Source organism: Drosophila bipectinata, chromosome 3L (genome assembly GCF_030179905.1).
Source record: "Drosophila bipectinata strain 14024-0381.07 chromosome 3L, DbipHiC1v2, whole genome shotgun sequence".
NCBI lineage: Eukaryota > Metazoa > Arthropoda > Insecta > Diptera > Drosophilidae > Drosophila > Drosophila bipectinata.
Window position 1 is genome coordinate 19,401,576 of NC_091738.1, and position 27,623 is coordinate 19,429,198.

Below are 27,623 nucleotides of genomic sequence, written 5' to 3' on the forward strand. Positions count from 1 at the left end.
ATGTTTCAATTTCAGGAGTTTAATATGCAATGTAAAATCTTAGCTACAACATAATTGTAGAAACTGGCTACAATATCCAACTAAACTAACCGGCACTTACAAACTAAAGTAGATACATCTCCCCGATTACAGAGGAACGTTCACAGTGGTCCAGGCCTGTTTGAAGTTCTTCTTCTGGGCGTGCTGCTTCTTGCGTAGACGCTTGGCAGTCTTCTTCTTCTTGAACCACGCCGGGTAGTTTCCGTACTGATCCTTAAGGGTTTTGCTGTTGAAGACATGCTCCACGCCAGTGTTCTCGTTGACAACGGCCACCGGTTCACCCTTTTCGAGGCTTTCCTGGTGCTCGTAGATCAGTTCCTGTTCCTCTTTGGATTTCGCTTCCTACATGGAACACTGTTACTGAGCGACCAAGAAATATTTTCATCAAAACTTACCCTCTTGATCTCCTTGGAGGTCTTAACCTGCGCCACCTCGCTGATGTCTTTCATTATCTCATTTCCTTCGGCATCTATCAGTCCCAGGGTCTTCTTCAATCGGATAAGTTCCTTGGCCTCGTAGCGCACCTTCTTGATCTTGTTCATTTCATCGCGGCGCTTTCGTGATCGGTTATTTCTGCCCATTTTGCTGTTTGGTAGTTAAATTCACGGCTAAAAATGCGAAAATGAGGCAACTGCGTCGAACTTCCAAAAATGTAAACACGTGCCTTTGGATTTGCCACAGGTTTTTGCGATAGGTCGTGAGTCGGGGTGAGCGGTCACACTCGCGGATGGTATTTTTTAAATATACCAAAGTTTTTAGTATTTTCTCGATGGTCGTTACATTGTCAAATTTTTAGTATAATTTAAGACATTTTTTTTAAATATTTTTACCTCAAATGATAATTATTTTCTATTTTTCATAGAGATTCGAGTATATTAAAAAAATATGTATTTTGAATATATATATTTTCCATGGACACAATAAGAATTTTATTAAGTTCTTTAGTAACAAGCTTAAATATACCTACTTAAATTACTTAGATTAACTTCAAATTACTTAATTTTTAACCTTTATTTTTGTTATAAGCGTCTGTATGTATGTATAAATATTTTTATATTTTCCTCTCTGCAATATGACTTTTGTATACAAACAAAATCAGCTGCTGGAAACTGCACAGACGCCAAACATGGGGAGAGTCAGAAGAGAGTGCTGCACATTACAACAGTATATAGTATCTTCAACAAGACGGTTGTGATATACCCTCATTATCTTTGTTTTTGAATTTGAAAGTACTATATTCTTAATCAAAATATGAATTAAATTGAAAGCTTTAAAGTTTTGCAGTTATTGTTCATTATTTAAATCAGTAATATTATCTGTATCTGTTTATCTGTTTTGTTGCTTTCATTTCCCATATTTCTTTTTTGTAAAAACCGAACTTTTTAAAAACTTCAAGACAAAAATGATTTAATTTAAGACTGCCAATCCAGATATCAATCAACAAAGGATTAGGAATGATGCTCAAATTTTAAGGCTAGTTAAAGACGAATGTTTTATATATTGTTGAGCCTTATTTGCTGGAGAAAAAACTCTAGGTGTTTGACTTTCTCTAACAATTTTATTGTATTTGTTTTTTAATTAAATAATACATTTAGTTGATAGTAGACGTAAAAGATTAAAAAAAAGTCAAATTTAAACAATTTCTTTAATTCCATAAAACTTCCGAAATATACAAAAGACCTCAGCGGTGGTAGGGTATTAACTGGTAAGCCTCTCTTGCACATGCGCAGCAGCGGAAACAGCGACTGAGAAACAGGGTAAGTGTGTCGGGCTCAGCTGTAGAGGCACCAACACACCGCCAGAAATACCAATACCAGGGCAGGCCGAAACACGGATACAAAGAACCAGCTTTGGCAGCTAGTTTCTGAGCCTTCTGCCATCATTCGCTCGTCAGTCGTTGCTAGCATACGTCACGGAGTTCCTGCTGCGTCGTTCTTGCCTCTCTGCACTTCTCACCCCTCTACCAGTTTTCAAACGGAAGCAATCAGAAAATAATAAAAAATCACAACAAAAAACATTTAAAAAATTGTGAAAATCTTTGCCAGTGCAAATTAGTTGAGGGTGCCAGAGGACAGCCAGAGAAGAGGGATTCGGCCATCAATCGATCAATAAACTCCCAGCAGCAAGTAAGTGCAGTTTTAACCCCAAAAAAAAAAGAAGCTAAGGCGGAAGTCCGTCAAGGAAAGGACCCTCAAACCATATACTTGTGTATGTGTACATTATTATATATGTTTAGCATCAAAGTTTGCTGAAAGCCGATTTACATGCACAATGTACAAACATCTAAAGTGCAGCCAAGCGATACATACACAAAAATGCAAACAAAACCAAAAGACAGGGAAAAATTCTGATTGCACCTTCGCATTCAAAGAGTTCACACTTTTGCGCCTGTGTGAGTGAGTCGGTGTCAGTGTGAGGGGTTTCTTTGCCTTGGCCAGGCCAAGTAACATTTTTTTTTCTTCCCCCAACTGTTTTTCCCCCATGTTTTCGGCTGCAAATCGGACGAATAAGGAGTTCCCATTCTGGGCATCTAATAGCCATAAATTTGACTTGCATCACGTTTTCAGCATTTGTGGCGATCGTTATCAGATCCGTGCCACATCTCAGATCGCAGGCATTTTCCAGCTGAATGCACCGAGAAAAAAATTAAAAAGTAAATAAAAGATTTAATCAAAAGAGGAAGTAAATATACATAAATCCAAATGACCTTTTTTTGTTACTTATTAGCCTGTATTTTTCTCAGTGCTCTTATTTGATCTTTGCCCCGATCAAGTTTTATTCAGCACCGACTTTATGATTGTGTGTTCATGGAGTGTCAACCGTTGGCGACAAGTGCAATGAATGTTGCGCTGATTAACATCTTAATGAGCCTTGCAATTATTATTTCCTCATCCAAACAGAGCATTTCAATGGCCAAAAATACCCTTGGCTGGCTGCCAACAGAAAACTGCCTACTTGAAATGCTCAAAAAATGTTAGCCAAGATCCAAGCCAAAAACGAACAAATATAGGGAGCAAGTTGGCTGCTTGGGAGCCAAAGATTTGCTTTTGGAAGAGGGCACTATAGATACGATTACCAATACAAGTGGAGGCCCGAAAACCGAAAACCCAAGTGAATCATGTAGTATAGGAAATGTGCAGAACAGGTCTTGCAGTTGCCATTGTCCATTGTCCGAGCCGATCTGAAGGTGCTGGAAGAAAACTAAACAAAAAATAAAATAAAAGAGGAGCTGAGTTGGAGAGAATGGTCCCGGATGATAAATCAAGTCTGGCTAGTTGCTTGTCTGTGGTAACGAAAGAAAAATTGAAAAACAAAAGCCACAGACAACAACATAAACAATAAAACAGCTGATGAAGCTGCTGCAGCGAAGAGATTCGGCTGCGGCCGTGTGTGTATCTGACAGATACTTTTGGTGCTCGATCGCAGCCAACGAATCTCTGGTCGTCTTAATTGGCCAAAAAGGGTAAACAGCAGCAAAACCAACTATTACAGAGAGAGAAAAACAAATCTCTAACTCAACCCATTCTTCTTTAAGCTTTATTCAAACTAGTAACACCTTGTTTCTGTGTAAGCCTTAAAAATAGATACTTCTATAAAGACGACCCAATTTTTTTGTTAACTTTTTCTATCTTTTGTGCCAGTGTCAGTTCCTTCGTGTGCTATTTTTGAACCAGTCTTTGCCTTTTAAGGCTTTGGTCAACTTTAAGGCGCTTTTCACTCGAGCCAAGCCAACTAGTCACTGGAGTAGGGAATAGAGGCAATTAAGTCATCGTTAGACGGAATTAGAGACTTTAATTAGCAGAGCAGAGTTTTTGCTGCCAACTGACGCGGCAGTTTGTCACGGCCCCTAGGGTCATCTCTCACTCAGCCAACCCAACGGATACAGATACAGATACGGATACAAAAACCCAGCAGATACCAGATACCCGGCTAAACACTTACCAGGTAGCCGAGTCGGCAGCTGGCTAATCCCAAAATGGCACGCATTGCGTCCCCGACAGACCCTCGGCCCTCCCGTCCTCCCGATAATTCCCGTCCATAATTAGAAAGTTAGTCAGCCGCCTTGTCGTAACTGTAATTACACATGTGTATCTGAAAGATATCCAAACAAAGCCGGCCAAACAACGAACACTTGATGTTCTCGGGCCAGCCTGGCAGGACCTGATTTATGATTTGTGGGAACGAAGAAAGAAGAAAGTGAGTCTGGTGTGGGAAAAACCTGTTTGCCATTTACCCAGGACCCGAAACAAAAAGACAATACCACAGGCCCAGTGTCAAGTTCAAGTTGCCTGGTATTCGTGAGTTATATAACTCTTGCGTTTTTATAGAGCTCCTTTTTTTTTGTTTTGGCTTCGCGTCAGAAAGTCAAAAATTATGTCATAATTTTCAAATAAACGCTGCAGCTGCAGCAACTTGGCCTATAGGGTAGGAATCGTGGGGAGGAGAGTGTGTCTGGGGGGTGGTTTCAGGAGGTAGGCCCAGTAACTGGTGACTGCACACTGCGCAGTTCTTCCTGCCCCTGCCACACGGCGGGGGTTGCTGACGTGTTCATTTTCCACTGGCGCTGATTTGCAGCTAGCTAGCGCCTTTCATCGATTTGCAGCTTAACCGAGCTCATGTGGGGGGTTCCGGGGTGGCCCTACCGACCGGAGGGGATGTTCAAAGGGAGCTGCTCAAAAATGTTGGTCTCCCTAGAACCCGAAAATAGCAAAGGTGACCCCCAAAAATGTTGCGGAAGGAGAGGCTGCGAATAACTTTTCCTGGGCCTACATTTCCCTAAATGCGGAAGTCATTACTATGTGTGTATATGTACCCAGAATATATATATATATATATAAATATATATGTATGTAGTATACACATAATTGCAGCAAGAGAGTGAACCGAAACCAAAACATTCAATAGGGCCTGTGAAGGTTGCTAGGTAATCGACATCGGGGGGGGGAAATGCTTTCTTTCTTTCCTCCGACTGCGCAGGTCAAACAAATTTGTTTGTAAACAAAATTGAAACGAAAATATCGGGAGAGAGCGAGTGGATTCTCAGTTTCTGCACCAAAAGTAGGGGAAATCCAGTAACAGTCACAGTAACCAACTGCGGTTGGAACTATTTTTAAACCGACTGCCTGCCTGCCTAGGGGTGTCGTCTGCATGGGTCTGAGGGGGTCTGACTCGATTTATTTGCTCTCATAAATCTCCCTTTTAATTGGCGACGTTCAAACACAATTGCTGTGTTTAAATAAAGGCACTTTGCATGCTACATTTATGGCTAGGAATGGAGGTTTTGGCCAGAATGGTGTCAAACAATAATTCGATTAGTAGGGGAAGAAAAATTGAATTGAAGAAATTGAATTTAAAGTATAGAACTTAAGAGGGAGTTCTATTAATATTTCTTATATATAGGTAATGGATTTGCTAGGAAATTACTTTTCCTTGATGCTATTTATTTTTTTTGTAAAAATTCAGATTATTTAATTGCGACTCATGAGTTAAAACTCATGATGATGAGCTATTCCCAGTCACCAGAGAAACTGCTGATGGGCTGATGTAATCTGTCCCAGAAGGGCGCGTAAATCGATTGACTGCCGGAATATTAGATTGATTGATTGTTTACCATACCATACCAGACTATTCTGGAGGCCACAGACGGCGCTGACCCAGTATTCTATATGAAGCAGCTGGGGACTGACACTGATACTGATAAACAAAGTGATAAAATAAATGCGACGTGTCCACCGGATTGGCCTAAGAAGATTCCCAGGGAATAATGTCAATTGCGTCTCACGTCTCCTGATTGAAATTACGCGTTATAAAGCATCCATTTGCACATATAAAAATATAATAAAAAAGCTCATCCAAATGCCATTATATGTAAGCGAACTTGAAATCGTATACACAGGGTCTTTTATTCATTTAATTATCTCGTATGTGCTGGGTGACATACAGAGAACCTGCAATCCCACATTGATCGCTTGATAAGCAGTTGCCATATAATGAACTTGGCCAACCTCCTTACTCCCCCTGGGTTTTAAAGGTATGGGTACAGTAGCCACTAATACTTGACAAGTGTCTCTTTGTTCGGGTGGGTGGAATCACTTGCGTCATTTCCAAGAGCTTTGAAATGGAATTATTGGACTTTGTAGTCACTAGGAGTGAAGAAATATCAGTTCTAAACGGTTGTGAAATATTAAAATAGTGTATTGAAGGATTAGGAAGTTTAAGATTTAAAAACCATGAGCCTCATGACTTGTCATACAAAACCCCAATAATTGTTATGGTATCCATTAGAATGCATTGACCTTACAGCTTGAAGAAATTTTATATTTATATTTTATATTCTCCACAAATACGCACAATATTTTTTCAAGAGAATGAATAAAAAGCAGCTTCGCTGGAAGTGGCACAAATGTATAAAGCTTCTGTCGATGGATGCGTTGGCGTTTGTCATTTGCCTCTATGCTGTATTTGCTGTATCTGAAAACTGCGCAGTATCTTCAAGCTATGCTTTCAGAGTGTGCTCCGAGATACTATTAAACGGGGTGGGTCTAAGCACTAACCATACAGCATATAGACAACCCATTTCATACAACGAAAATGGACGCGAAAATTTCTTGCTACAGGCCCCAGCAGGCCCCAGAGCGGATTTCTTACGCTCTCTTACGCTCATCGTTCGTTCATCTTACGCTCATTCTCGCATTAAATGTTTTCTGTTTCTCAGTCTCTAAACGGAGCGCGATGAAGAAGGTTGGCCTGCGCTTCGGTTGATCTTTGTATGTATGCGTGTCACACATTCACATACATGGGTGTATGTGTGCGTGCGATTTCGTTTCGAAGCCAGCGCACAAAATTTTGATTTTTCTTACTTTTAAGGCTTGCTACCCTAACAAAATTCGGGTATTCGTTATTTGATGAAATGACGAAAGAAATTATATTATTTTGTATATTATATTTTTTTATTATTTCAGCATACATTTTTAATTTATTTAGGAATAAGATTAAGTGTTAGTAGTAAAATGTTTTCTGTATATATATTTTTACGAATCATTAAAAATCAATATACTGAGAAAGTGTCAGAGTATATTTCGGTCGGAGTCACTTAAAGCGCCGTTTGCTTTTAAGTTTTTGTTGTTCTGCAAGAGGCTTGTGCATGCCTACTCTAACGATGGAATGATTTTTAGGGGAGGGTGAAGACGGGTGAAGAATTAAATTACTTTTTAAAGTTATTATATATAAGGAAATATATATAAGGAAATTATTAAATTAACGACAATAATTTAATTAAATCTCACAATAACCCAAAATATAATAACAAGTGCCTGAAAAATTGTAAACAAAAAAGGTAAACAAGTCCATCAGCTGTTTTCGTGTCTTCACCCTCCCCTAAAAATCATTCCATCGTTAGAGTAGGCATGCACAAGCCTCTTGCAGAACAACAAAAACTTAAAAGCAATCGGCGCTTTAAGTGACTCCGACCGAAATATACTCTGACACTTTCTCAGTATATTGATTTTTAATGATTCGTAAAAATATATATACAGAAAACATTTTACTACTAACACTTAATCTTATTCCTAAATAAATTAAAAATGTATGCTGAAATAATAAAAAAAAATAAAATAAAAAATAATATAATTTCTTTCGTCATTTCATCAAATAACGAATACCCGAATTTTGTTAGGGTAGCAAGCCTTAAAAGTAAGAAAAATCAAAATTTTGTGCGCTGGCTTCGAAACGAAATCGCACGCACACATACACCCATGTATGTGAATGTGTGACACGCATACATACAAAGATCAACCGAAGCGCAGGCCAACCTTCTTCATCGCGCTCCGTTTAGAGACTGAGAAACAGAAAACATTTATTGCGAGAATGAGCGTAAGATGAACGAACGATGAGCGTAAGAGAGCGTAAGAAATCCGCTCTGGGGCCTGCTGGGGCCTGTCGCAAGAAATTTTCGCGTCCATTTTCGTTGTATGAAATGGGTTGTCTATATGCTGTATGGTTAGTGGTCTAAGTTAGCAGAGTTCGTGCGCAATAACCCAGAAAGAAATGCCCAAGTCGGTTCACTTTATTTCAGCCACGGTTCACTCCACACTGCTTTAATGCTGGCCGCTATGGATTCAGATGTTTGTTTGGCTTTTAATGAAAACGCCAACATTTGTTTTAATCGCACTGGGGCACAAGAAGCTGCTTACAACTTATGTAATGGCCACCATAAGCATTACTTGATTAGATAAAACATCCCGCATTTCTCTTCAGCTTCGTTTGTTTATTTGAGTTTAAAGTGTTGTCGGCCGCAAATAGTTTTGTATTTTGTTTTCCATTTCGTTAGAGTCTTCCCAGTGACGCCAATTTTGTTTACTTCTACGCAAAAGTGGGGGAATTTTGTTATTTTTTTTAAACATAAACAAGACGCGTGCAGACTGAGATTAATTATAAAACTTCGGTTGGCCAATGGTGTGGCGAGATCACAAGATATACGGTAGCTATAGTGGCCTCTGGCCATAAACATACCTAAATTTCTCTATATGCTTCCCCCATAAATATCTAGCTATATCCGGAGATATTTTTTCAGCATTTGTCTGATTTTTGGCACCTGTGCGCGGTTCGCTCCCGAAAATCAGAATCGCAGCCGTGAGCTACTTTTCTCTCGGCAAACGCCACTACCTCCGTCAGCTGTTGCATGATAAAATTTCTAAAAATATATAGGCAACAGAAACAAACTGTTGGGAATAGAAAACAAGCTAATGGCTAAATAACCTTGAACCTGGCCGAGAGGTTGTTCTCTTGCTTGAAGCTTGTCAGGAATATGTGTATTTAATGCAATTGTATGGTGCTTGTTTATTATCTAAAAAGAAATTATTTAATGTGTGTTGGACAAGAATTCATTCTGAGAGTGGAAAGAAACCAAAAGACCCTAATGAAGTGCGAATTCAAGTTTTTCAAAATCCGACACAACAGACATCTTTGCAAACAGTAGCAGACACTTGATGGGGTCTATGTGAATTGATTTCAAATTGCATAATGCCATATAATCGTGAAAATGGCAACGAAATTAAGTCAGAACCGATTTGAATGCCTCGAGTGTTCGCTATCTCACGATGAATGACACTTGCAAATAGTTCTCAGCGATTCATTAGCATTTTTATGCGTACATGATTGTTGAGAAGTTCTAATTAGATATATTGTTACAATATTTTTCTTGTAAACATCTTTTAAAGGAAAAAAAAATATTTTCGAGTATGCCTTGATAAAATGGAAAAAATAAGTATTGAAATAATTCCATTAACCTCCAAATAGAAACTAGTAACATTTCCACTACATATGTCTTGATAAAATAGGAAAAATAAATATTGAAATAATTCCATAAACCCCACAATAGAACTTTCGAAACCCTTTTGTGTATTGTTTTTGTGTGTACCCACTATCTCTCCCCCTGCTTAGTCACTTGGGTAGCCCGTGCCCGTGCCAGCTAGTTGGCAGCGAAGAGCCACTTGGTCTGGCGGCTATAGAAAAGTATCTAGCAGATACAGATACACCATAGGAGGGGCGGTGGTGGGTCGTGAGGGGGCGAAAGTGTGTCAATGCGCAAACGTCAGAGCAGCTGATCGGAGAGCGAGAATGGTAGTTGTTAGCTTGTGTGTCAGTGTTTGTGCTTTTTTTTTTGCAGCTGCGAGAGAGAAGCCATTTGTTGGTAAACAAAAATCACGATCAGCACGTATGATCGCCACTCGCGGGCTCTCCGGTTTCGACTGCTCAGCTGGTCGGGAAGCATAATTTTGGGTTTGGCTGGCTGGCTGGCTTTGTTTACTGCAGTGCCCCTTCTGCGATCGTTGCTTTTTGCGTTTTAAAAAAATACATAATTATGGGCTTAGATACGCTCGCGTTCGTTGCTCTCCCTGGCTCTCTCGCGCTCAGTACCCTCCGAGTATTTGTCAGATACTTTTTTGTTTTGAGGCCTTAGCAGCGATCGCTGTTGAGTCCGCTGTAGCTGGCATTCGCCTTTGATATTTGAAAGCAAACGCAACGCGCAGCAGCAGCAGCACCAGCAGCCGCAGTGCATCACACGGAAAGTGAAATCCACCAAGAATATTAGGTAAATAAACAAAAAGTCAAGTGTGCTCAATAGCTACAGAGAGCTCTTTTGTGAGACAGTGTAAGGTGTGAGATGGCCAAAAAAAATCTAACAAAAACCCACAAAAGAAACAAAAAATTGGCTAAATTGCAGCAGCTACAGTAGCACACAGAGATACAGATACGCACACACACCGATGCGGGCCCAGATACACTCTACATAGATACTCACTCGCAGTGTAGCGTAGCTTTTGTTCTTGCGCCCGCTTTTGAAATTCAAATGCGCTTCCGCTGGTTCAGTTCAGTTGGCAAACGAGTGTCGACTTGGCTGTACCTCTGCAGTGGCTCTGGCTCTGGCATCCGTATCTGTATCTGTATCTGTCCCGTGGCTGTGTATCTGATAGAATTTACGTGAACTGTGAAAAGTTTTCCACCCAAAAAGGTGAGCATCACCCCATCGATCCACCAGAATAGTTTTCCATTTGTGTTCAATTAGTGCCTCGGATTGGGGATTGGGAATTGGTCTTGGGGATACGTGGTCTTTGGCAGAATTCCGAAAATTCTGTTCGCCACTGCCAAGGTCGGGACTGACGTCACTCGGTTTGGCTTGCATAATTCCGCATTATGCCATAAAGAGAAATACACCACTCCCCACCCACTCGCACCTCTCGAGTGCTTGTTACAGATTGGTTTTTGTGTTTTTCCAAAAAAAAGTAACAAACAAAAACACGAAATTCCCTCAAAACAAAGGAACTTGCACTTTGACAGGCAGAGCTTAAAGCTAATCAGATACGAATTTGACTGATATGACTGATATATATGTAGAAAATATGGGTATATAGGTAAAGAATTTCGAGTGTGTGTGTAGATTTGATTTTATATAAATGGGCTATTGGTTTGTACTTAAAATAAAGCTTTAGATATTGTTCTTTGTTCGCCATACCCGTTCACATCTGATGCGATCGCTAATGAACTGTTGGGTCCCTCTAGTTCTGCGATCACAGCAGCTGTCAGCTAAACTAAATTAGTTCAAGTTCATTAGCCCAGCCCCACTAGAGGCCTCGGCACAGCCCCCTCGAACTGGTACAATCAATTGAACAAAGCCTGAACTTTCGACTGTCGGCTAGTTAGCTGCACACGCCAGACTCTGGTCTATAGTCAGAACCAGACTGTATAGTAAACAATACTATACAAATGGCAAACAAAAAACAAAAAAAACAAGAGATTATTAGCATAGTTGACGCTGTCTGGCAAAAGCGTCTGGGGTGCGGCTTATCGGCCCTCAAATGAGTTGGCGAATATTTTTTTTAGCGATGATAGCAGCCGGACTAGTTTCGATGGCCCAAACATTTGTTGACTTGATAGTGCCCGGAACAGTGCCAGCACATTGTGCGGATAAGGAACTCGTTAGATATCTGTTCTATGGTTATATAACCAATTATCGATCAAGGCCGGACGTGCCAGGGGAGAATCAACAAAATTCTGAGCTAAAATAAGTTCTATGATATGGGAAACAAAGAGTCAATAGACAAGAATATTTAACGTAAGTCCCAAACACATTATGTACTCGTTTCAAGGTCAGAATTATTTGGCAGCAGATGTGACAAAAGTGAAACTCAATTTACTAGAGAAGCAGTACATATCGGGGTCCATGACCAAACCTAGGGTTATCTAGGGTCCGTCCGTTGGTGGTGTAAGCTGCCCGTCATAAGCATATGAGCCTTCGATCGGTCCCCCTGTACGTGTTTATTAATAAAATGCCAGCACGGATCCGCAACCACTGCAATCGCTGTTGCACAATGCAAATTTGTTTCGACTGCGAATATTTTTTCTCTATTTGAGCAAAGAGTGCCAAACACGGGCCAGGCAGAATATGGCCAGGCATTTTGAGGTCAGGCTAATGAGTTGCGTGCATCCGAAAGATACATAGATACAGCCGGGATTCAAACGGAAAATGTGCCGTTTATCGTCCATGGATGCACCAATTATGGTGGCTCCGGCCTTTGCTGTTTACTTCATTACCATCCCGGGGCAATTATCAGAATTTATTTCAGTCTCATGAGTCAATGGCCAGGCCCCATCAAATTTGATTGTCAAACTTTCGCTGACATTTTGACTCGGACTGCCTCATCAAACCCAATTTTCTGTCTCTGGCTCTGACTGTGTCTCTGCTGGAGGAGATTTCACTTTGTTAGTTTGTGGCTGGATGTAGACAAAAGTATTTTTCTTTTGCCTGGTGCTTTTCACGTTTTTGTTTTGCGGTCAAATTGCAAATTGCCTCGCCAATTGTCTCTGCCAGGGTCCAGAGTTTTCCTCGGCTCAGCACATAGAGGTTTTCCGGCGAAAATGCGCCTGATCGGGCATTTTTATGACGATGCGATAATCAGCCAAGACGATTTAGTTCAATTCATCTGGGGGGATACATATACTGTGTGTATTGTGTACTGCCCGTGGGCTATGTGGGTCCACATTTTCCTATTGTCATGACGTGAGCTCAATTCAAATTGCATATATGCACACACAGTGCTCACCACTCAGTTATAGTCGGTATTGTGTGTGCCATATATAATTGCCCCGATCATAAGCTCGGCGCATGCACACGGCTCGAATCGGGTTGGTCGGCTTGGTTTATATATGGAAAAGTATATACGAGTATCACTGGAAAACTTAATGGCCAATGCAGCGATACTTTACGGCACTGCCATGCCTATTATACAGTTGTCAGCACAGTGCTATAAAAAAATCTGATTAATGTAATCAAAGGCAATTGCCGTCTTTCGTTAATTTGCGTTGAGGAAATTTCACTTTCGCAATTGAAACTGAGTTCCCATTTTCATTAGATTCAATTGACTGAAACTAGTGGTTCCTCTTAAATTCCCCCAATTGTAATACAATAAAAAACTATGACTTGATTTATTTAATTTCAACCACAAAAAGTGCGCATGAATTTTAAGGAAATTGAAATTTAAAAAATCAATTATCTTAAGGGGGCTTACGGGAGACTTATAGGGATTAATATATATGCATATATATAAAGGATAGGAATGATATAGGATTAATAATTTCAAAAACGTTAGTTTTTAAAAATAGAGATATATTTCTGAAAGTAATACTTAGATCCTTCGATAATTTTTGGAGCATATTGTAAGGATTTTGTGGAAATGAATGAAAATATACACATTATGTTTTATTTAATGCCTTTCAAGCCATAATATAAATAAATATAAATAATAATTAACATAATAAATATACGACACCTATGGAAATATAAATGCTCTATTAAATACACTTAATTTATACTTACAAGAAAGATTGATAAATCATTAATAATTACTAGTACTCTTACCAGTTTTTCTTAAACATTAAACCTCAAAAGAAAAAAAAGCCTAACTTTTGTGAAAAATAATTCTTACTATTTATAGACATTACTCCTTTAATTTAATACCTTTTTCATGATTTCACTCAATAAATTAATCGCGCCACTTTGCAGAGTGTATGAGCGTGGCAATTAAATGAAATTAAGTACCCGCCCCGTGAACCCGTGAGCGTGCACCCACGCAAACAAGCAGCTTAGCGAGCTGGAAAGTGGGGGGTTAACTGCGCGGAATGGCGGGGCAGGGGGCTGGTGGCGATTACGCAATATGCGCACAATTTGCCAAGCTCATTTCTAATGCTTTTCTTTTCCTTTCGATTGCAGCTTTTACGCTACGAAACCAGAACGAGAACAAGATTAGACGCGGCGAAAGCAAACAGAGAAGCGTACAAACAGTAACAAAAACAAAAGAATTAAAGAAAAGACTGAGCAACGTTCAAGCAAATCCAAGGAACAAACACCAACACAACACCAGCAACATAAGCAATCTCCACATCGTCTCTCTAACTGTGAACCTAGAGCTAAGAGCAACAGCATAAGGCAGTGACCAGCGAAGCAACTTTGATCTCAACACCCACAAAGCAATAAGTCCAAGTCCAGACCGGATCCGCTGCACTAGCCCGTATAATGTTAAGCAGCCTCGCCTCGTACCTCTTCGGATCGCCAGCATCACCCGATTCCATTAACCAAGAAGCGAATCCTGCCCAGAACCCCGACTCGAACGCTCCCTCCAGCCCCGTCAGGGACCCATCGGGAGGAGATGTAATTGAGGTCACTTCGTCGACGCCATCGGTTGCGGGCAGCAGCAATCGCGCCCAAGCGGTGCGGACCGCCAACGGCAAGCGGGGCAAGAACAGGCGTGGCAAGCGCTACCAGCAGCAGCTGCAGCAGCAGCAGAGGAAGCAGCCAGCGACTATCACCAAGCTACTGACGCCCTCGGGCGAAACCATCGACGAGGACTTTGACGAAGACGAATGGTACATTGTCGAGAAGGAAGGTAAGTTCAAACAGTCCTCTAAAAACGATGTCCTGAAAACTATCTCCATCTAAAGCAGAAAATTTGTATATCTTAACTTTTCCATTATCGTTTTTAATGTTTTTTAGACGAGGAGGACGACTCCCTGCCGCGCAGCGACTCCGAGGAGGAACTCTCCGTCGTAGAGGTGCCGCAGCCCAGGGGGGCGAACACCGCCTCCTCCTCCTCCGCCGGTGGGGCCTCCGGCAGTGGCCCAGCGGGTACACGCCGCCGCCAGCACATCCAATCGCATTCCCTGTACAGCGGGCCGCGGCCACAGCAGCAGCGCAACTATCTGCAGCGTTCGCGCACCGGAAGCGGTGCCGCTGCTGTCCGCCCGCTGAGCATCTCCACCCTGAGCCCGCCCAGAAGCGTTCCCGGACTGGCCGACTCTGACAATGTTAGCCAGTCGCTGTACGTGGCCTCGCCCAGTGGCAGCGACCAGGGTCAGGGTGCTAACGTGCTGATGGAGGAGTCCTGGTACGTAACACCGCCACCATGCTTCACCTCGATTGGGCCAATCAATATGGAAACATCACCATTTGAGAATCTATTGATTGAGCATCCAAGGTTGGTGATCTTTATTGTACACAATACCAGACTACCCCTAAAAACCCCAAAAATCCCCCGATTCCAAAACACGATTGACAGCCGAAAAGCACGCTAATGAAACTATTTAAGACACTTTCGGTATTTGGAGAATTATTTTTTAATGGAACACTTTCCCTTTTTGTTGCAGCATGTCCGTTTACCGTAGTATTAGGTCCACCCAGGAGGGCACCGAAAGTTTTGTTAATCTTGATCTCGGGGTGTCGGCGGAGGTGCCGCAGGCGGAGCCGGAGCCGGAAGCTGAGCCGGAGGCCCGGGGCCAGGCCTTGCAGGAGCAGCGCTCCCATAGCGCTCGCTTCGATCGCCATGCGGCCGCTCAGCTGAAGCAGCAAACTCTGGCTCGCCAGAGTCAGAAGGTAAGCACACTAAGGATTTAAAATAAGGAAAATTTATATTAATAATTTATCCACAGAGCAACAATAAGAAGCAGCACCAGCAGCTGTGCCGCAGCGCCATGAAGCGGGCCAACAAGGTGCGCGACTTCCAGGCCAAGGCCAACCGCCCGCGCCGCTCGGAGATGCAGCACTGCAAGCTGGTCAGCGGCGCCAACAACAACCGCAGCAAGTGCTGCTACTAGGCACGCACCACCCGCTCCGCACACCCCCACCCCTTTTGCCTCCCACGCCCCAAACGCTGGAGAGGAGCATTACAATCATGGCAGGCCACGCGAGGGCAACGCGTACCGATTTTAATTAGTATTTTAACTTAACCCCCAGAAGAAAAGAGAAAATCTGCAAAAAAAGGCCACCAAAATATCAAAATCTAGCAGCTAAAAACACATACGATTAATGAATTAAACTTAATAATTAATTGTGTAAAAAAAACGAAAAACAAAAGCCACAAAAAAATTTATCTATGGTATCTGTGTAAATGCGTAGGTTTTAACGTTTGCCGTTTCAATTTAAAAACTTATATGAAAAATACCAAAAAAAATGCAATAAAATTTTCAAAATGAATATGCAAAAAAACCCATAAGATAAACACACATAAAAAATGACAAAAAAAATATATATGTATAATATAGGCAACAGAAATGATTTTGTTAATATAGCAAAGAAAACTATTTTATTTATTTAACCATTAAACACAGACACACACCGATAAGTTTATGATATGTTTTGCAAAACATTTTGTGTTTATTCGATTGACCAATCTCTGATGGATCTTGTGTTGAAATTGATTTGTTTGTGTTTGTATGTACTTTGTGTGTAACTGGTAAGCTAATCGACAGGAAGATTGTACCATTATAGCCCCAGCACCAGAAATAATGATCTATTGTATGCCTGATTTTGTTGGAAATGCGAGCGAGTATGTATGAAAAAAAGATAATGTGTGAAAAAAAGGACAAAAAAATGATAAAAGTATATATAACTGAAGAAAAAAATCGCAATAAAAAATGATATAGCTAAAACTTAAATTATGATATTTGTATTGGGTTGGTTTTGGGTTCTTCAGAGGAGAGTATAGTCCCATTTATAGACCATGGATTTCCAAAATTACTATTTAATAAGTAGCCATACCAAGATCTTCTATTATGTAGGTCAGTGGTGGAGATCTAAGGAGTAGTCACGCTTTGTGGACAAGGGTTGCCCTTGCTGGGTTATGGATTTGAAGCCATTGTCCGTTGTGGCAGTACTATTCCAGGGTCAAATTATCGGGAGGCGGACGAGCCTTTCACAACGCTTAGAGTGCCAAGTAATTAATTAGTGATTTGTATTTTAACGCAGACACGCTTGGCAAACGGAGGCAATTAAACGAGTCTAACTGCACACACTCCTCCGGCCGAGTGTCGACAGTTAGGTGCCGTTGACCTTGGCCAAAAGGTAAGGGGTTACCCAGCTCCACTCCACCTGGAGTCCCCATCCCAGACCCATCTTCAGCTTCTCGTGCTCCTCCAGTTCCTCTGACTTCCGCAGTGCAGAGCGAGTCTAACGGCAAATGGCCACAACGAAAGTAAATCAGCAAATGGAATCATCTCAGGTGGGGCTCTTGGTAAGATTCTTTCACAACCTGCAAGAGGTTGAGAGCCCTGAGAGCCACCATCAGAGTGCGGTTGGGTGGTTCTGCTCTTCTACACGGGAAGAAATAAAGAAACGTAAAAGGTAAGGGTTTAAAGCCAAGGATTTTCAATAAAAACATTTTATTTAAAGAACAGTATATGTTCTAGTATATGTACATATGGTCGGTCTTTTAATATACTTTGAAAAATGGTATTACTAAACTCGTATTCATTGATGATTTGCTTTATTGCTTCATTATTATAATGAGCTATGATTCTCAAATTTATGCTCCTTACAAAAGGTTCTTCTGATATTACCAACCTTCTAGCTATAGTCTTACAACCATGGACCCCTTAATATTTTCTCTGTGTGTCGAATCCGTTGGATGGATGTGTAGCTGGTTGGACGAAAACTTTATAAAGATCCGTGCCAGCCGCGCTTCGCTTCACACCTGCTCGTAACTCGAAGAGCTGCAAACCAGCGTCCGCCAAACGCTAAAACGCCAAATCTCATATCAAATAATAGGCATAAGGCAACCGGCAACGGTACTCGGAACTTGCCACTCGGACTATTATGTAAGATTGGGCAATCTGCGAACATATAGACCCATTCACATCTACATACTCGCCCAACTCCCCCAACTCGGTGGCTGATTCTATTTGGCAAGTTGCACTTGAGTGATTTTTCGGGCTTCCAAAAAACCAAAAAAAAAAACGGAAGACCAACACAAACCTTTAGACCAGACGTGCAACATGTAAACCGAGCCAGATAAACGGCCAATGACGTAGACGAGAAAACCCGACAAAAGCTGCCAAGCCAAAAATCGCGCAATATCAGAAACTATTATTGAAAGTGAAACCACATCCCGCCCCCAAAAAAAACCCCGAAAAATATAACAAGAGCTGTGCGAACCGTTTTGTAGCGTTTTGAGACCAAACTTTCGGCACGGATCGTCAACTTTTATGGCCAACGTCGCGAGGATTTGCTAAGAAGGCCCGAAATGGGCCAAGTTGTTCGGTGTCAGTTGGTCAAAGTGCGTGCCGAGCTGTGAACCGTGATTCGCGGTTGTGGGTGTACAAATAAACCCAAAGCATTTGAATAATTTGAATATAATTGAGCAGGTCAGTGCTGCTAGTGCTTGTGAAACTATTGAGAAAGGTGAGTAATAATACTAAAGCAATTATTTTAATTAAAAATGCGAAAGAATAAATTAAATATAGAGGCTGGAAAATAAGTTAATAAAGTCAATTTCAATATAATTACTAGTTTAGGTGTTTATAGTTAGATACTTATGATGTAAAGTTAAATAAAAGATTTATTTTATTAATATTCAATATCAAACCTATGATAAAAAATATAAAAATATATTGAACGATGTATGATACTTTTAAAAATAAGTGGGTTTGAATAACTCGCTATTGAAGAAAAGCTAGATATATTAGATATATTGGATAGATATCAGATATATTAGATATATTAATAGTCTACCTATATATGTACATCTGTGGCTATTTATGATTTAACGCTATATTATTCATATATCGAATCAATTTTAAAATCTGAAAATTTTATTAAAATATTTCACTCAGAAATACTAAATATGTATAATGTATAATAAATTTTACTTCGAAAATCTCGTGGCTTGATCCTCATTTTCCAAATGTCAAATGGCTAAAGGAAGTACTACCAAAGCAAGCCCATAACATTTTGGAATCCGTTAGGTATTTGCAATTAATGCAGTAAACTAACAACGGGCAAAGGAAAACGGCTCAAGGTCAGCCAAATGCGATTAACTATAATTATAAAAGCCAAGTGTAGGAGCAAAGCCCAAGAACAGCAGCAACAACAAGACTGGCGAATAATGAAAGCCAAAAACCGAAACCAAAAACCCAAGAAGAAGAGGCGGCCGCAACCAAAGCAACTATGTATTGCATAACAACTACAAAGCAAAGCAAGGCGGATAAAAAACAATAAACAAACATAAAACAAACAACAACGAGGAGTTGAAGTAATTATAACAACAATTAAGCAAACGGCGTGCGTTTTTACAGCTAAGCGAAAAATCATCCAAGCATTTGGTGGGTGAAGGGTATCCAAAGGGGGCGGTATTCTGGTAGGCAGGTTTTGGGGGGAGATCGGTGGATCACATCATTCATTAAAATGTAATCCAACTATAAGTGCAGACAAAAATCTTGAGCGTCTGGGTTCTAGATGGGCCATAATTAAACCATCGCAACGGATGACAGTTTTATGCCTTTGACCTTAACGCCTGACAAACGCAGGTGGGAGATGAGGAACATGGGTGATACAAGTGATATGGGTGATGTTATTGTTCTATAGTTTCCGCGACATTGATATAGCATGGAATACCTTAACTTAGCCAAGGGTCCAACGGAAGTGATGTAAAAACTAATTGACTATCTGATACTTAAATACCTTTATAAAGGAGATATTGCTTTAAGATACTGTTTTCTTTGCTGATCTTAACTTGACTTGATCTTAACTATGTTGGTGGGTAAAACATTAAACGTTTTCAGTACATATAAAATCATCAAACGTTACAAATGAACTTATGTAAGGGAAACCTAATTGTCATTCATTATAGTATGTTAGATCCTTAGAAAATAAAAAATACAAATTCAATAAAAATCTTAAAAATGACTATATTAACTACTTACCACTCCATTTATCAACTCTATGACATAATATAACTTATAGCCCTTCTAGGGGCATTGAAGGTTATTATAGCTAGATATAAAAACACCCGAGATCTATTACTCTTAGACATTGGACAGAATTAATTTATGAAGCACAAACTTCCTTCCTGCCGGCACGCATTTGGTGTAACCAACTGCGGCCAACACTTGAGTGACCACTAGCAAGGTCACTGGCGATCCCATCACGCGGCACCAAGCATGACGATAATTATGAACCGATTCGCATACCGATAATATTGAATGGTCACCTTTGTATCTCCATGTCTTTGCAGCTGCCAGTCGAGTGACGGACACGAAGATGTGCAGATTGATGGGCCAGATGCGGATTCTCGGGCTGCTTGGGGTTCTTCTGCTGGCTAGGTTGCAGGTAAGGAACCTTTCACCTCCGGTTGATTGCCCAACGGAGAGCGTTGCTCAAGTCAGATGGGCAGATTCGAAATCTAATCTATTTAACAGTTCTTGGAATGAACTTCCTGATTAGGCCACATGAACCGCAACCAATCGTTGGCCAATAGCCAGTCTAACGGATATGCTCTGCTCTAATGCAGATTGCGTATCGACCACGAGCGGAAGAAGCTTTGTCTTGGCCAAAATTATGTGGCTTTGTTGCTGATGCAGCACTTTTGTTTCATAAAACTAAAGACTTAAGACACAAACTTGAGCGAGTGATTTATGGCATTGCGTATACGCCCCACGCGCCTTACGCACTTTTGAATGAATATTTTGGTTTTTTTTTCAGCCTCTTGAATGCTTGGAACAAAGTACGGACTACTCGGTGGTTAGCAAAGCTTCAGCTGTGGCCACTACCACCTCAGCACCACCCACTGTGTTGCCACCCATACGCAGTTTCAAAGGACGCATCCAGACTACAACACCCTTGCCGAGAACTTCCACGGGCAGCCGTCCTTCCACTCAGCAGGAACTGGGTTCAGTCTCCTCCAAGTCGTATATCTCAGGACCCACCACACAGTCCTCAAAGCTATCGAAGAGAGCTGGCCTAGCAGGGCCTAAGAAATTTCCAAAGGATGTTCGCAATCGCAGCAGCAGTGCTGTGGAACGTAATAAGCTGCAACATGAAGTGGTAACTTCTTTACTCTAAAATCTAAAAATGTTTCTATAAAAAAATATTTGTATATGTCAGCCTGATCATGTCCCTGACTCCTCTGGCTATATACCCCATCGTATTGGGCATCCAGTCCATCTGGATTATGGTTCTACGGGTGTGGACTCGAGTGGCGCCCCCACAGGAAGTGGAGCCTATCACGCAGTTCCCTATGAAGGCAACAAATGGCATGAGGAGTACTGGGATCAGGAATATGCTGGACATCCGTATCAACACAACAGTACTCGAGTGCAGCGTAAGTTATACTAAATATTTGAAATAGTACTTTATTATAATTAATTTATTTAAAATGAAGACATCGAAGCTGAGTGTCAAGATGATTATATGAAAATTCGCATTGGATTCAATGGCTCCTTCAATGGCTTACTCTACTCAGCTGGTTATGCCTATGATCCTGACTGCATGTATATAAATGGATCTGGCAGGGACTATTACGAGTTCTACATTCAATTAAATCGTTGCGGAACTTTGGGAAAAAACTCGCTTCAAGAGGAGAGTCGAAAGAATCCCACAGTGCGTATGATTGATATTTTAGTGAAATATGACCATAAAAAGAACTTTTTTTTAATCTTCATAGAATTTTATGTGGAATACAGTCACTGTGCAATATAATCCACTAATTGAAGAAGAGTATGATGAACATTTCAAGGTCACCTGCGAATATGGCTATGATTTCTGGAAGACAGTGACGTTTCCCTTTTTAGATGTAGAGTAAGTTTTGACTTTTAATATATGGCTCAAAGATTTTTTACAATTAATTTTTTTTTCCCATAGAGTGGCCACTGGCAATCCTGTGGTTTTCACCTTGAGTCCACCAGAGTGTTATATGGAAATTCAGAATGGTTATGGTATTGGAGGACCTCGAGTTACAGGACCTGTGCGTGTGGGCGATCCTTTAACCTTGATTATATATATGAGGAGCAAATATGGTGAGTCTGACGAGCTATGAGTTATGTAATGAGTGCTAAGTTCCAAGTTTTCATAGATGGCTTCGATATTGTGGTTAATGACTGCTACGCCCACAATGGCGCCAACAAGCGGATACAGCTGATCGATCAACACGGTTGTCCGGTGGACGACAAGCTCATCTCACGCTTCAGGGGCAGCTGGTCGGATTCCGGGGTGTACGAGACCCAAGTGTATGCCTACATGAAAACCTTCCGGTTCACTGGATCTCCAGCACTTTACATAGAGTGTGATGTTCGCATGTGCCACGGTCGATGTCCAGTAAGTACTTGGCTTGACTGGCTATAGGAAGATTTTCTGAAAGTTTCCATTATTTCCTCTTTTTTAGAGCCAACCCTGTCACTGGCGAAACCTAAAGGCAGTCACAAAGCGCGACATCTCGAATAGGACGGCCACGAACCTCTCCCTGCCACCGCTTTCTTCCACAGACAGTGAGGGCGTCACCACTGAGAGTCCTGGCCAGAACTCTCTATCAGAAAACGTGAATCTTTTCCAGTCGCTGCGTGTCCTTCAGGAGGGCGAAAATGATGGAGACGATGTCTATGCTCATCGACAGACAAAGTCACTGGCACCGCACCAAACTTGCCTCAAGACTTCGACCTTCTCGGCCCTGACGGCAGGATGTTCAGCGCTGCTTTGTATCCTGACAGTGACGTTATTCGTCGCCTGCTCGAGACTAAAGCGCCGCAAGGAGTCGTCGCTCTATGACTCCTATATAGCACACAAGGGCCAAATAGATTGAAACGATAGATCCGACTTCGTTTTGAGCACATTGTGTATATAGTTTATGACGCGCATCACATTCTTTTTTAGTTAGAGCTAAGTTCGCTGTAGTCTTTTTTTAGGTTCTGTGTTTTAGCCTTAAGGTTTGACATTGCCAATTTTGATCTAGGACGGAAAGGATGCTGTCTTTAAAATTCAAAACATTTTATAATGTTTTCTTTTCTTACAAATTAAATATTTAAAGGAGATGTTATGAAAGAAATAAAGAAAAGTGCTTTTTATTTCGGTGGAAGATAGACTCTATTTACAATAAGTCTTAATTAAATGGAACTCTAAAGTTAGCTATTTTTTAATTAGGCTGGAAAAGATTTTGAAAGAAAACTATTTAAAATACAAATTAAAAACTATTTTTCAATAAAAATCTCTGCTCTTTGAAGTCCCTGAATTTAACGTTTCAGGATGAAAGGAAAATATTTGGCTATTGGGGTACTTGCTTATATAGTATATAATACAATACAGTACATAATGCATATACTTGGGAGTGTGTGGGTCAAAATTTAGAAATTCGCCATAAAACTTTATTTTTTCTAAATACAAGAAAAGATTTCTAGACTCAAGAAAAACAAGAAAAATTTCTTAAATCAAATAAGTTTTTCTCAAATATAGAAAAAGTCGCCATAAACTGAAATCGCCCTAAAAACAAGAAAATGTTTCTATAATTCAGGAAAGTTATGACTTATTTTCAGGAACTATTTTCTTAATAATATAAAGGCTCACCATAAAAGAAACTAACCCTAAAAAATAGAAAACTGTTTCTACAATATAGAAATTCCTTTCTAAAAATGCACAAAAATGCACCCTTTAATTTAGGTAACCCTAGAAAATAGAAATATTTTGTTGAATATAGAATTTTTTGTACCTGTAATTTTTTCATTTTTTATAGAGATCTAGATATTTATAAATAAATTTATTAGCAAAATAGAAAAATTATATAAAACGTAACACCGACAGTGTTGTTGGTGTTATCGAATCCTGCACGCGTGAGTGTATCGCACAAATATCGAAAAAATAACGGTGTTCTCCATCTCTATGATGACTTGCCGAATTTTCGTGGAAGTGACAAGTTTATTTAACAAGTTTACAAGTTTATTTAAGAAAGTTCTAATGGATTCTTTGCTTAAAAAGTTAAACGGAGAAGCGTTTGCCTCCATATTCGCTGGTAAGTTACCAAAAAAGATCATTTTATTTAATTTAATTGTGAATGTGCATGATATTTCTTAATTTTGGGGAAGAAACCCTAAAACATTTAACGTGGGAGCAATTGAGACTTGAAATTCCCAATGAATTAGTATGGAAAGCAGTAGTTTTCTACTCAGATCTACAAACTTGGAAACGCCGAGTTAGTTAATTGCAAATTACAAAGAATTCGTTGTATTTATTTTGTTCTGTAATGCTTAGTGAGCCTTACCTCAATAAGGAATACACACGTACACATACATAGCGGATACACGACATTTTTTCACTTATTCCAATGCGCAAAAGCAACTCTGAATCTTTCGCTTTTAACTGATGTACGAAGCGATCGATTTCCAATAACTTTTACACAAATAAAATAACAAATTCTTCATTTTTTATTGACTTTATTTTGATTTATAGATACAAAAATTTTTAACCTTTTTTATTTCTTACAATCATTTGCTTTTTTTTTTATTATTTAATTTAGAATAATTACCACATCGATTTAGAGAGCAGCATTTTTATCACTGATGTAAGAAAAATTTGCAAAGTCAGTTTAGCTTCATCATTAACTTTCATTAACATCATCATTAACATCATCTTATAATAATTAGATTGATTTATCAAAAATCTTGGCTCACAGCACCAAGACAGCGACGGTTATCAACTATTATAAGGAAGCAAAAACATTATCAAATAAGAAAAAAAAAAAACAAAAAATTCGAAAAATTTTAAGCAGTATTATGCTGACTATTTTGTTTAGAACAATGTTCAACCAAAACAGAAATTATTGTCAGCAACAGCCGAGGAAATTCAGCAGATGTTTGAATCCGAAATTAAGGTATTAGTAAAGACACCAAAAAAAGTTATTGAAATTAATTAAATATATTTTTATAGGAAACCTATTATATGCAGAATATCGGGAAAAAGCCAGGAGGTCTGCTATATAGTAAAGTTTACAATTTGAAGGCTAAGGAGAAGAAGTTAACTGCTGGTAAATTAACTGCTGCCGTTTCAAACATTGAAAATATTACTTTGTAGCATGTCTCAATAAATTTGTACAAATCTACTTTACGGGTGGCAAGGACCCATGACATCAAAAAAATATTAAAATAAAAAGAAGTCCAAAAAGAGACTACGGCAGAATTACCGAAAAAGCTCGAAATTAAAAAAAGGATTTCAGAAAAATAAAAAATAAATTAACAAATTTAAGAAATATTTAATATGGTTTGTAGCAACTGAAAAAAAATTCTTCAAGATCCCAAATGGAATAAAAAAAATAAAAATAAAAATAAAAATAGAAAATACGGAGATGTTGTTGACTTGAACGTAGAAACTGAATGACTGTGAATGTCCAAGAGGCCCCTATTTATAGGAAAATCTCAGAGCGTTTTACTGTAAAAAGTGTCAAAGGTTCAAATTTGAAGAAGTGCAAAGGTTGCTTTGTTGACCCTTACCCTGACATCTTCGATACTGATAGGAGACGCCAAAGCCGCATAATGATAAACAAAACTGAAATATGAAATTTCCTACCGTTTTTGAGAGACTAAGTCGACTCTTTCCCTTGACGAATATACATATATGTACACATATTTTAGGGGATCGGAGGTCCTTCACAGCGATCCACTTTTTGCCTTTTGAAATAAAAAAATATTTTGAAAATATTCTATAAAACCTACAAATGCCTCAATATTTGGAACTCTACATTTTTTCTACATAAAAGCACTATGTTCTGTTGCCTATTTCTGGGCTTTATGTTATGACAAGCTTAGGAAATCTTTTAGGCTTTGGTTGTATATTCACCAACCACACAAAAAAGCCAACTGAAAGTGAATGCCATGTCGGGGGCGTTTTTGTTTTTTGAGCTAGCACTTATGCTGCCCCATGGGGCAGGCATAAGGAAGTCGCATCTGCCGCATGCCTGTCGCACCTGTCGCACTTCCTCATGGGACCGCTGCTTTATCCTCAGCCATTGACACCATATTTGGCGTTTTTGTGGCTGTCATCGGAATGGAGATTTATGTATTGTGACTGTTTTTTTTTCAGTCGTGCGCTTAGCCGCATGATTTTCGATTGTTGTTGCTGGCAGGCTGACACAAATTTTGACTGCGGCGCGCCGCAAAACATTGCCCAAAGTGTTAATATGGTTGAGGACTTTTAATATTGCCCAACTGCCACTGCAGCAGCCACATACCGCTAATTGTGCAATTTGGCGATGCCCAGCCAAGCTAATTCCGCCTCTATTATTGTTTCGGCAAACGCCCTCCTCGGGTTCTTGAGTGTAAAAATTAACACGGAATCGGCCAGCGCCAAAGTCAAATTGCTTTGACTAATTAATTTATTTGTCTGTGCTTATGAGAAAACAAACAACAGCACAAGCCAAGCAGAACAAAAGAACTCGCAAAAACATTCCAAATGTTTATGATATCACATTACATTTATGTGTGCAGAATGGCAGCTTTTTCGCACACAGTTTGGCATACAATGATTATGGCAGATTTTTTTCACTTTTATGATTAATGGCAGTTTAAGATGCGACTGGGCAAAACACACTAATTGAATAACTGGCTGGCTCTAGCAGTGGCTCTAGCGACGAAAATATGTATGAAAATTGAAATGCTACAACATGCCTTGGCTCTATTTGTTATTTTATTTTGCCTAACGGTTACACCCAGTTATGAAAAGATTTCTCCAGCAGATTTCTAGGCCATCTCGGGCACGTACATCGCTGCGGCTTAGAGTTTGGGGGGCCGACCTTGGCCAAAGTGTTTCAATTGAATGCGGCGAGAAATAATTAAATAAAAATTTATGAAGATACAGAAATTAATTTGATGTAATTTGCGTTGGCGTTGCCATTGATTTTATCGCTCTTTCAAACAGTCAAGCTGTGTTGTTGTTCGGCTGCTGGGTTGCTGGCTGCTGGGTTGCTGGGTGACACCAAAATGGCACCCAAATTGCGCCAACGGAGCCAAACAAAGGCTTCAAAGTTGTGCTTTTTATGCGCTCCGTGGCGACCTTACAGTTTTTGCCCAGCTCAGCCACATGTCTCATAACTTGCACGTTCGTGGCCTGAGTTTTTCGTCTTTCGCTGCATTGTATTGCGCTGTCATGCGCACATGAAAATCATCATCAGCCAGCCAAGCAGCCCAAACATCTACCAACTATGACAGAGAACAAAACAAAGGATAAAACTTTAGAAACCAAACCTTAAGAAATAAAAAGACCTTAAAAATACGTTTGTTTAAAATCTAAGCAGGGGTTATAACAACTGTAGTAGAGGGCCTTAGCTTACCTTATTCATACTTTAGAAACCTTAAGGACTTAAGGTCCTGATGTTTATCTCGTATTTTATTATCATATTTTTTTTTCAGTGCACTTCACACTACTTCAGCAAATCCAGCAACATGATCATCAATGCAAAAATATGCTTTCATTACCAAACGTCTCGAGCGCAGCTTCGTATGGCATGCATAATGTTTTCCTTAAGCTGTATCATCGTCGTGTCTATTTCTCTGTGCAGAGAATTTTCAAATACTTTTAGATAAAATATATCTAAATATTTCACGCTCTTCCCCTCACCTTTAGTGCATTAAACAAATTGTACATCTATCAATCTATTCACGGAAGTTTGTAGGCTTCGCAACTCTCATGTAATTAAAGATTAAGCCAAGTGCTGACAGCTCCATGAGAATCAGAAAAAGAAAAGGTCAAAATTATTACCTTGCTCCAAAAAGACTTTTCGGAAAAATAT

At 39.9% G+C, this 27,623-nt stretch overlaps 3 protein-coding genes across 6 annotated transcripts; 2 read left to right on the forward strand and 1 right to left on the reverse strand.

Moving 5' to 3' along the window:
* Nucleotides 1–3: 3 nt before the first annotated feature.
* On the reverse strand, nucleotides 4–729 carry LOC108132778 (protein LLP homolog). Its single transcript, XM_017252335.3, has 2 exons — nucleotides 435–729; nucleotides 4–381 (listed from the first exon to the last, which is right to left on the reverse strand). The coding sequence occupies exons 1-2, from the start codon at nucleotides 618–620 to the stop codon at nucleotides 127–129; spliced, it is 441 nt and encodes a 146-aa protein (XP_017107824.1). The 5' UTR covers nucleotides 621–729; the 3' UTR covers nucleotides 4–126.
* A 1,187-nt stretch (nucleotides 730–1,916) lies between these two features.
* Nucleotides 1,917–16,524, forward strand: TP53INP (Tumor protein p53 inducible nuclear protein). Of its 4 annotated transcripts, none has more exons than XM_017252190.3 (5): nucleotides 1,917–2,165; nucleotides 13,808–14,480; nucleotides 14,588–15,068; nucleotides 15,238–15,463; nucleotides 15,520–16,524. In XM_017252190.3, the coding sequence occupies exons 2-5, from the start codon at nucleotides 14,111–14,113 to the stop codon at nucleotides 15,682–15,684; spliced, it is 1,242 nt and encodes a 413-aa protein (XP_017107679.2). In that variant the 5' UTR covers nucleotides 1,917–2,165; nucleotides 13,808–14,110; the 3' UTR covers nucleotides 15,685–16,524. The 4 variants fall into 4 exon arrangements, with proteins under 4 accessions (XP_017107679.2, XP_017107678.2, XP_017107681.2 ...); XM_017252189.3 differs by lacking the exon at nucleotides 1,917–2,165 and adding an exon at nucleotides 9,974–10,132; XM_017252192.3 differs by lacking the exon at nucleotides 1,917–2,165 and adding an exon at nucleotides 9,975–10,132 and having other exon boundaries at nucleotides 14,588–14,978.
* Nucleotides 16,525–20,353: 3,829 nt separating this feature from the next.
* On the forward strand, nucleotides 20,354–22,680 carry LOC108132574 (uncharacterized). The gene is made up of 8 exons (XM_043213967.2): nucleotides 20,354–20,377; nucleotides 20,564–20,905; nucleotides 20,966–21,182; nucleotides 21,243–21,460; nucleotides 21,525–21,658; nucleotides 21,722–21,876; nucleotides 21,933–22,174; nucleotides 22,242–22,680. The coding sequence occupies exons 1-8, from the start codon at nucleotides 20,354–20,356 to the stop codon at nucleotides 22,653–22,655; spliced, it is 1,746 nt and encodes a 581-aa protein (XP_043069902.1). The 3' UTR covers nucleotides 22,656–22,680.
* Nucleotides 22,681–27,623: the final 4,943 nt, after the last annotated feature.